This window comes from Arachis duranensis, chromosome 6 (assembly GCF_000817695.3).
Source record: "Arachis duranensis cultivar V14167 chromosome 6, aradu.V14167.gnm2.J7QH, whole genome shotgun sequence".
Taxonomy (NCBI): Eukaryota; Viridiplantae; Streptophyta; class Magnoliopsida; order Fabales; family Fabaceae; genus Arachis; species Arachis duranensis.
Window position 1 is genome coordinate 97959799 of NC_029777.3, and position 10527 is coordinate 97970325.

At 32.2% G+C, this 10527-nt stretch overlaps 1 protein-coding gene across 1 annotated transcript in view; it reads right to left on the reverse strand.

The window, feature by feature from the left end:
• The window catches only part of LOC107494888 (vacuolar-processing enzyme), a 15283-nt gene extending 6610 nt beyond the window's left edge, over window positions 1–8673 (reverse strand). The window contains exons 1-2 of the mRNA XM_016115927.3: window positions 8317–8673; window positions 67–223 (exon numbers count right to left, since the gene is read on the reverse strand). Coding sequence (XP_015971413.1) covers window positions 67–223; window positions 8317–8673 — 514 coding nt within the window. The remainder of the gene's footprint in view (window positions 1–66; window positions 224–8316) is intronic.
• Window positions 8674–10527: the final 1854 nt, after the last annotated feature.

The window sequence follows — 10527 nt, forward strand, 5'->3', positions numbered from 1 at the left end:
TCAGATATCTATATATGAATATAAAGTTTAAATAAGAATTAAATAATATGTGTTAGTGATACTTACCAATGATGCCTGGTCCACCATGGTCAGCATAGTAAATAAAAATGGTGTCATTCGGACCACTATTCAGCATCTTACCACTGCCTCCCGTAATAGCACTTTGGTTCCCACTTATTACGGCGTATAAGTTTTCCGCACTTGTGTAATTTCCGGTATAGTCCTACAAAGTTGAGATAATAATTAAATTAGTCTTTTAATTTTCACACAATAATTATATTGCTTTTTCGATATTTAAACTGATCAATTTTAAAAATCGAAGAGGAGCGGTGGAGTGAGTGGGAAAGAGACTTTGGGGTGAAACACGGTGAGGCAGTCGATAATGTCGGCGGAAGAGATAAGGGGGAGAGCGGGGGAGGGATTGCATCAGGAGAAAAGGAGGATCATATTTCGGGAGGGGTTTCTAAGCTTTTGAAGGTTTCTTTCAGGGACAAAGTTGTGGGTTCCAAGATTGCTAAACCTTTTTCACTTGTTGAAACTTTATCGAGAGATAACATTGCGGTAGTTTCTGGGAAGCAAGGAGATCTCTTACCACCAAGTGTCACATTTACCCAAGAAGCTAAGAATTGCTTGGCAGAACCTTATAAGGATGCTATAGTGATTAAGGTGCTAGGTAAACATTATAGCTACACTGCATTGTCTCATAAACTTCGAACGGTATGGAGGATTAAGGGAGGTTTTGATTTATTGGACGTGGGATTGACTACTTTCTTGTGAAGTTTGATGTGGCTGAGGAGCGAGAAAAGGTTCTCTTAGGAGGTCCATGGATGATTGAGGGAAATTATGTGGCTGTGAAGCCTTGGGACCAAGAGTTTAGATCAAGTGAAAACTGTTTTGGAGCAACTTTAGTGTGGATTAGAATTTCTGGATTACCAATTTGGTGCTACCAAGAAGATGCAATGCTCCGTGTTGCGGCTGCAATTGGCATTCCCGTTAAGGTTGATTTGGCAACAAAATTAGCTGAAAGAGGACGATATGCTCGAGCCTGTGTTCAGATAGATTTAGGATTGCCAGTGACTAAGAAGATTCTTGTTGAAGGTGTTGAATATGAGGTTAAATATGAAAGTCTTCACCTTATTTGTGGCTCCTGTCTCAAGTTTGGTCATGATATGAAGGTGTACAAGACTGACAGCAATGCAGGAGGAGGAACTAATGCCAAGGTGATCAGCGATATAGCAAAACAGCCAGAAAGCTCAAATTCAAAAAATCCAGTGCATGTGGAAAAGGCAAGTTTTTATTTTGGCAAGAATCTTGGAGATGAGACTGTAAATGTTACTGTCCCGGATTTGGTGGAGAGTGATTTGCATGCTGTTCATGTAGACCATGCACAACTTGAGGATTTGGAAGGTTGGACTCAAGTGATTAGGAAAGGAAAGTATAAAATGGGTCAAAAGCCTTCTCTTAGTACCCATCAGGTCCAACCAAAAGCAAAGAAGACTCCTAACAAGGCTACCAGTACTTGGACAAGGCCTAACCTCCAACGTACAACACATGCTACTGGATCCAAAGTAAAATTAAGCAGGGGCATCAATATTGGAAAATCGGTTAGTGTGGCTTCTTCGGGGACCCGACACAATGTTCATCATCAGCAGCAATGTGAGACAACAAATGGCACTGTGCGAAAGCGTCCTTGCCCAAACTCTTTGTAGAATTCACCAGTAGATAAGGATGGAGCATCGATGGCAGGTATGGTGCAAGTTTCGACGGAGAAAATTGGGCTGCCACTTGAGAGTCCATTAAAGGCAGGATTGTCGAAGACAGGGACAACATGTTGAGTCTCGGGTTTGTTATTGGAGCTCCCTTTTTGCTGTTTTTTATGGATAGTTTCAATATCATAGCCTGGAATGTGAGGGGTGCGTCTAACAAGATGGCCCGTGTGCATTGCAAAAATTTGGTGAGAATATATAAACCATCTTTCTTCTTTCTCTTTGAGACTCATACCATGTTTAATAATTTAAAAAAATTTTGGGATAAGTTGGATTTTCATTGTGTTGGTATTGAGGAAGCAGTAGGACACAGGGGTGGCATTTGGTTTCTATCTTCTATTGCTAATGCTTCTTGTGTGGTTATTGATCAAATTGACCAATGCATCACAATGAAAGTGAGTGTGGGTAACTTAGTTTGGCTTTGTAGTGCAGTATATGGGAGTCCTCAATTCGAAAAAAGATGTATGCTTTGGGATCATTTGCGTTCTATTAATTCAGGCCATAATAGACCATGGATGGCCATTGGTGATTTTAATGAGATTGTGGCACCAGATGAGAGTACAGGTGTTTATTTTTCTTCTCACAGAGCTAGTCTATTAGCTACTACTCTAGATGACTGTGAGCTCTTTGATCTTAAAGTGACTGGTAGGAGATATACTTGGTATAGAGCAGTTCAGGCTAGCAGGGACTTGGCTAAAAGGCTGGATAGAGCTCTAGTTAATGAGGCGTGGATGTCAATGTTTCCTGAGGGTTATTCTGAAATTCTTAGCATGCTTCATTCTGATCATTGTCCTATTTTAGTTCGTTGTCATGGTAGCCCCAGAGTGAAAGGTTCTCGTCCTTTTAGGTTCCAAGCTGCGTGGGCAACACATCCTTCTTATAAACATGTTATTAGTAAGGCTTGGAATCAAGAGTTTGGAGGCGTTACTGAAAGGCTTAAGATGGTTCAACAGGCTTCTTTGGACTTCAACTCAAAGATTTTTGGAAATATTTTTGTGCGAAAAAATAAGCTGGAATATCAGATTGATCAGATTCAACGGCGTTTGGAGGTTACCGATGTGTTATCTCTGAGAATTAAAGAAGCTGAACTGAGGGAAGATTATAATAGGCTTTTATTGCAAGAGGAACTTTTTTGGTACCAGAAATCTAGAGAGCAGTGGGTCAAGTATGGGGATAGAAACACTAAATTCTTTCATCTTCAGACTTTGGTGCGTAGAAACCATAATAGAGTACATGGATTATATGTTAGAGATGGGTCTTGGTCTACTGATCCAGATATTCTCCAGGAAGAAGCCCTCTCTTTTTACAAGAATCTTTTTGGTACAACGGAAGAGGTTGAGGTTGATTGTTTAGGGGATGTTCCGATGCCCACTCTAAGCACTGAGGCTTGTGCTAGGTTAATTGACCCTGTCTTTTTAGCGGAAGTCAAGTTAACAGTATTCAGTATGAGCCCTTTTAAGGCTCCTGGTCCAGATGGCTTTCAAGCTTATTTTTTTAAAGAATATTGGGAGATAGTAGGCACTAAGATTTGGAATATTATCCGGAGCGCTTTTTTGGGAGAGTTCTTAAATCCTAGCATCATGGAAACTCTGATTGTGCTTATTCCTAAAATTGATAATCCTACCTTTATGAAGGATTTCAGGCCTGTTAGCTTGTGTAATGTTATTTATAAAATTATCACCAAAGTATTGACTAACCGACTTCGGCCTTTTCTTCCAGATATTGTTAGTCCTTTACAAGGAGGTTTTATTCTGGGTCGTGGTGCTCTTGATAATAATATTGTGACCAAAGAAATTCTGAATTTCATGAAGCACACAAAATCCAAGAAAGGTACTCTTGCTTTTAAAATTGATCTTGAAAAAGCTTATGATAGGGTGGATTGGAGGTTTTTGGAGAGTACTCTCATTGCTTTTGGTTTTCCTATCATCACTATTAATTTGATTATGAATTGTGTCCGTGCATCATCTCTTTCTATTATGTACTTGTGTCCGTGCATCCTCTCTTTCTATTATGTGGAATGGGAATAGATTGGATAGTTTTGCTCCTAGAAGGGGCTTAGACAGGGCGATCCAATGTCTCCTTACTTATTTGTGCTTTTTATGGAAAGACTTGCCTGCTATATATCTCATAAGGTGGTCGAGGGTGTGTGGGAACCAGTTTCTGTCACTAGGGGTGGCCCAAAATTTTCTCATTTGATGTTTGCAGATGATCTCTTACTCTTCTACCAGGCTACAAAAAGTCAGGTCCAAATGGTCATGCATTCTCTTAACATTTTTTGCAAGGCATCTGGCATGAAAGTGAATCTTGAAAAGTCTAAAGCTTTTTGTTCTAAAAATGTGACTGCTCGTAGAAGAGATATTTTTACTAGTGTTTCTTCAATACGTTTTGCTTTGGACTTAGGAAGATATCTTGGAGTTAACCTTAATCATTCCCGTACCAGTAGGGCTTCTTTTCATTAGGTGATTGATACCAGTAGGGCTTCTTTTCATTCGGTGATTGAAAAGGTGAGGGGAAGATTAGCTAATTGGAAAGGAAGGCTTCTAAATAAAGCAGGGAGACTTTGCCTGATCAATTCTGTTGCAGTATCTATTCCTGTCTATCATATGCAGGTATCTTTTTTTCCAAATTGGGTTTGCGATAAATTATCTTCTATGATGAGACAGTTCCTTTGGAAGGGTCAAGTTGATGGTAGAGGTCTTTCTCTTGTTAATTGGAGGACCGTGATCACTCCAAAAAAAATTGGTGGCCTGGGTGTTAGAGACCCTGCGTGTGTTAATATATCTTTACTTGGTAAATTGGTGTGGCAACTTTTTCATTGTCAGGACAAGCCTTGGGTTGCTCTATTGAGGGCGAAGTATCTGAGGAATGAGGGAGTTTTAGATGGCCCTGTCCCTTGCAATGCTTCTCATGTTTGGAAGAGTATCTCAAAGGCTTTTGGTGCTCTTAAGGATGCCTTCTCTTGGTGCGTTGGGTCACTTGATCAATCCTTTTGGTTTGACAATTGGAGTATTGAGGGCCCAATTGCTCAAGATATCCCTTTTGTACATATATCTAACTCTGATTTAACTATTAGAGACGTTTGAAAAGATGGTCAATGGAATCTCCATGATATTTTCTCTATCATTCCAGAAGATGTCAAACAGCGTTTGAATGCTTATAATCCGGATTTGAATGCTGGAGAGAGTTCGGGTTGGTCGTGGGGTGTGGCATCTTCTAGACTCTACTCAGCTAGGAGTGGGTACAGTTGGCTAGCCAAAAGAAAGTTTGACTGGAATGAGCATGATAATTGGTTGTGGGTATGGCGACTGCATATTCCTAAGAAGTACAAGTTCTTGATTTAGCTCAGTCTTCATAATGCTATTCATACGGTAGAGTTTCGTTTGGGTCGTGGTTTAGCTTTATCTAGCACCTATCATCGGTGTCAGAATGGTTCTGAATCCACTCTTCATTGTCTTCGGGAGTGCCCTAGTGCCAAGGAGGTCTGGACCCTTTTAGGCTTGTATTCAGATAACTCGAATTTACATGATTGGCTCTACAGAGGTGCAAGGAGTGGAGATGCTTTTCTTTTCTTTTCGACTATCTGGTGGATTTGGAGAAGCAGAAATCATGACTTATTTAATATAGATGATTCATGGAGTGCTAGTAAAGTGGTGAGTTTGATTCGTAGTTCAGTAAGGGAGTTTCACACTATTTTTGCTATGCATCAATCTCTGTCTCCTCCTTCACTTTGTTTGCATTGGGTTCCACCTCCAGTTCATTCTGTTAAATTGAATTGTGATGCTAGTTGGTTTGCTCCTTCTGGCTATGCTGGTTTTGGTTGTATTATTCGCAATCCTGATGGATGTTGGTTGAAAGGTTGCACTGGAAAAGTCGAAGTGTGCAGTGTTCTTTTTGCTGAATTGTATGCAATTTGGAGAGGTTTACTTCTTGCTTGGGAGAGTGGATTTCGTGAGGTTATTTGTGAAACAGACTGTTTAGAAGCTCTTTTCTTGGTAAACCAAAGAATGCTTAGTAAGGATATTCCGGAATGGGATTTGGCAAAGCATATTCAGGAGGTTATGAATTGGAATTGGAGAGTCTCTATTCTTTTAATTCAGAGGACTGCAAATAGTGTTGCAGATTGTATGGCTAAAGCAGCTGCTTCTGTCGCGGACATTCACTCGAATTGGAACCAACCATTGAGTGAGCTTCAACATCTAATAGATTTAGATATGACCCTAGCCAATTAATTTGGTTTTGTCTCTTTTTTTTTTTCTTTCTTTTCTATTTAGTCACAAAAAAAAACTGATCAAATTAGGCCATTAATTTCAAATTATATCAATCAAGTTAATTTTTTCTCAATAGACTAGTTAATAAAAGATATTAACAAAAGACTAATAATAGAACATTAAATACCATGTGATATGTATATCATTAGACTAAGAACATATGACACAAAAGGTTTTCAATCAATTTGGTTCCTTAAGTGAGGGGCCATTTTGATTATGACTAAAAATTAAGAGATCAATTTTATTGTTATCTTTATTTATCAATTAATTTGAAGAATACTTTGTACTATTCAATTATCATATTATATTGTAGTGACTCACAATTTGAAGAATTGAATTTTGGCCTTTTTTTGTTAAGTGTGAATTAGTATATGATTTTCGCATGTTAATTAACAATTTTAGTTGTTGAATATTGTTTTCCTTAGAGTTACAAAGCTCAAACCATCATATTTCTATTTTAGTAACAAAATACATTCGTTATATAGTATTTGTAAAATAATCAAGCATCTCATGAATAAGTTCTCAGGTATCTGCTTTTATTTGAAAACTTAAACTAACATTTTGTCTCATAACGAAAAAGAGGAAAGAGAGAGTATGAAATGTCATTCTTTTCAAGCTTTTTGAATTTTTTTTTTAATTTACTACATTTGAGTTTAAATATGCTCAACACATTGGTTTATAAATTGGTTCAATAATTTTTTTATATATATTTATTATGTTAGTAAAAATAATTAATTTTTATATTAATTTTGTTAATAATCATTTAACATTAAAAATATCTTTTTTTTAAAAAACATTTACATGTGTCATATTATTATTAGGCATTTTTATTAAACTGATTAATAATTTATTTTTTAATAAATCAAAATAAAATCGGTTTATTATAGCAATAATAATAAACTCAATTATTTGCATTATAATTATTAGACCCGATTTGATCCGATCAAATTACACAATCTAAACCGAATATCTTTAAACTTTTTGATAAAAAAATAAATATATCTCTAATTTTTTGTTTTGTGAACATTTAAATCCCTGAAAATTTAAAAATACAATTAACTCTCTAAAAAAATAGGTTTATTGTTATTGTTATGAAAAAATCGGTTTTATTCTAATTTGTTAAGAAATTTAAAATAACCAATTCATTAGTTACATCCAATAATAATACGAAATGTAAGCATCTTTACAAAAAGATGTTTTAAGCATTTTTATCGGAGCATCCCTATATATATAAAAATAAATCATTTGCACAACACAGTTTATATTCAGCCAATGAAATATAAACAAATCAGTTGTACAACACAATAAGTTATTTTTTTATTTTAACAATATTTTTTAATCGAACAAACTACATATCAGAGACGGACATAAGGGGGGCGAGTGGAGGTCTCAACCCCCAACTTTTTTTAAAAAAATTAATAGTAATAAGTTGTTAAGTATGATTTAATTTTTAAAAAAAATTATTTAATATTTAATCTAGTATAAATAAAAGTTTAGTCCAACTATTTATCCTAGTATAAATAAAAGTTCAATCCAACTTAAATATTAATGATTTCTAATATCTAAAAAATAACTAACAATATTAAAAAATTTGAAAAATATATTGTTATTAATATTTTTAATTAAATAAAATTTTTCAAATCTCATAAAATGATTTTTTTGTGACCGTCCTTTTTTATTCATTTGATATTAATTCTCTCTATTTTAGTTGTTACAACTGAGAGATCTTTTTCGATTATGAATATTGTGAAGAATAACTCAAAAACAAAATGAAAGATGAATTTCTTGCTAATTTTCTTTAATTATATTGAAAAGAAAATTGCTGAAAAATTTGACACATATTCTATTATCGATAAATTTTATGATACGAAAAATCGACTACTTTGTTAGTAAAAAGTATACACATATTTTTTGTACTTTAAAATATATTATCTATCAGTATATATTTGCAATACATCTTACATTATATAATTTTTTATATAATTTTTTAATATTATATATGTTATTGGTCCCCCATAACAATATTCCTGGATCCGTCCCTACATATTAATCACTTAACTAATTTAAATTAGTTGATACAATATGTTATTCTTTGAATTTAAATAAAATATAAAAAAATAAAAGTAATAAAAGTAAAAATTTAAAGTTTGTGTTTTAGTTAAATTTTTTTAAATATTAATGGAATAAAAAGTATTTTTAATGAATTATAACCAGAGACAATTAACATTTCTATTTCAAATTCATAACTTCGTAAAATAGATATATTATATGTTTTTAATTACCTTAGGAACACCTTTATAAACATCTGAACCATTGGGATGATTGATTATAACGCCAGGCCTTGGGTTTTCTTCATTATTGGCGATGTCATCACTCATGAATACAATGATATTTTCATCTTTAAGGCCACCATTCTTCATTATTTGGTAAGCATGGCAAATATCAGCTTGGTGCCTATAATTTCCAAACCCATTGGAACCAGCGACAAGCACAGCCCATCTCGTTCCTTCTGAATCATCATTACTCACAAGAGGATGAAAATTATTTGACACATGACGACCCTCCAACGTGCTCATTCTTGAACTTAGCCATACTGAAGCTATTAATAAAGGGACCCAACAAGTCATCTTATGATTCATCTTGCATGCAATATAATATAATGTTTAATTTGTATGTCAAAGATTATTGTAATGTATATATAGTGGAGCTATACTATATATACTGAACTAGATAAAACATCAATGCAGCTGTTGCATCTCTCATCTTGAACTTATAGCGGCAGAATTTGTTCAATAGAAATGACAAAGAATAATGTATATGCATCCATTAATCTTGTTTTATTTCCCTTGTATTGTTTATGTTAGCCGATTTAGAATAAGCATCGATTTTACCAATACAATGTTATTCATATCAGAAAGTTTTATTTATTCTATATCACAACTTTTCTAGAAAATGAGAAACCGATGTCTGATTTTTTAATTTGAAAATAAACAAGTTTTTAATTAATAAAAATATAAAAACGTTTTTTATGTTTTAAAATATGAGACATCTTAATCCTTTTAAAAAAAAATTATTTATTTTTATATATTTTGGATAAAAAGACTTAAGATGTGTTGTATTTTAAAAGTGATAGACGTTTTTGTATTTTTAATTAGTAAAAAATTTATTTGTCTTCGAATTAAAAAGTCAAAAATTTATTTATCTTTTTTCTAATTTTTATTCTTTATATTATTTATTTACTTTTTTATTATTTCTTTTTTTCCCTTAACTTTTTCAATTTTAATGAATAACATCACCTTATGCTGAACTAAGAATTTCTTACTCAAGCAATCACTCTATTGTGTATAACATGTCTCTATTTTTATTAAAAAAATATGCAACTTCCTCAATTAGTATATCAAATAATTGTCCCATCTTAAAGTTTTATTTAATCGCAAGCCTAAATTATTATTTTTTGAAAGATTTTTAAAAGCTGACAATTCTAATAGTAAAATATATAAACTAAATTAATACCTATTAAAAGATTGATTTAGTTCGACCAAACTATTCAAAATTGATAATTTATTGAGTAGTTTTGTTATATTAATTCAACTTTTGAAATTATCGAAACCGATAAAGTAATTAAATCTTTGTAAGTTAAATTGTATAACAGAAAAATGCATAAAAAATTTTACAAAAATTATTTTTAGTAGCAAATTTTTAGTGATAATAATATAATAATCACTATATGTCTTATTTAATTTATATTTTTTGTGACCATTAAAAGAATTTTTATAAAAAGTTGTATAATTATCGTTAAAATTTTTTAGCACAAAATATAAGATGATTAATGTCTAATTATTATTTAATATATTATTAATTATTTTTGTTGTTACAAAAATAAAATAAATTATCGCTAAAAGTAATTTTTTTAACAGTGAAAAACACATAAATTATTTTAAAATGTGCATATTTTTTAGAATAATACAAAAAAATAACGCGAACATGTTAGTTAAAAACACAAAAGTTTTAGTTGAATAACACATAAATTATTATCTATATTTATCGTATAAATTTTCTTTACATCCTATGTTTCTCTTAAAAAATGTGTATTAATCTTAAAATTTTTTTGTGTTTTTCATCACAAAATTTGTGTATTTATCGTTAATAATTTTTGTGTTTGCTTCCTATGTTTCTCTTACAAAAATTTGTATTTACATCCGAAACAATTTTATGTTTATTATCACAAAATTTTTTATTTGACATCACAGAATTTATGTATTTTTTTGTGTTTTCTTAAAAAAAATTGTATTTATCATCACAATTTCTATATTTATCATAAAAAATTTTATCCATTTGGTTCCTATTTAACTCTTAAAAAATTTCTGAGTTTACTTAAAAAAAAATAATTTTTTTTTGTCATGGAGTTTCTATATATTTTTATATATCATATATAAAAGAATTTTATGTTTGTTTTATATATTTTCTCTTAAAAAACTGTGCGTTTATTTTCA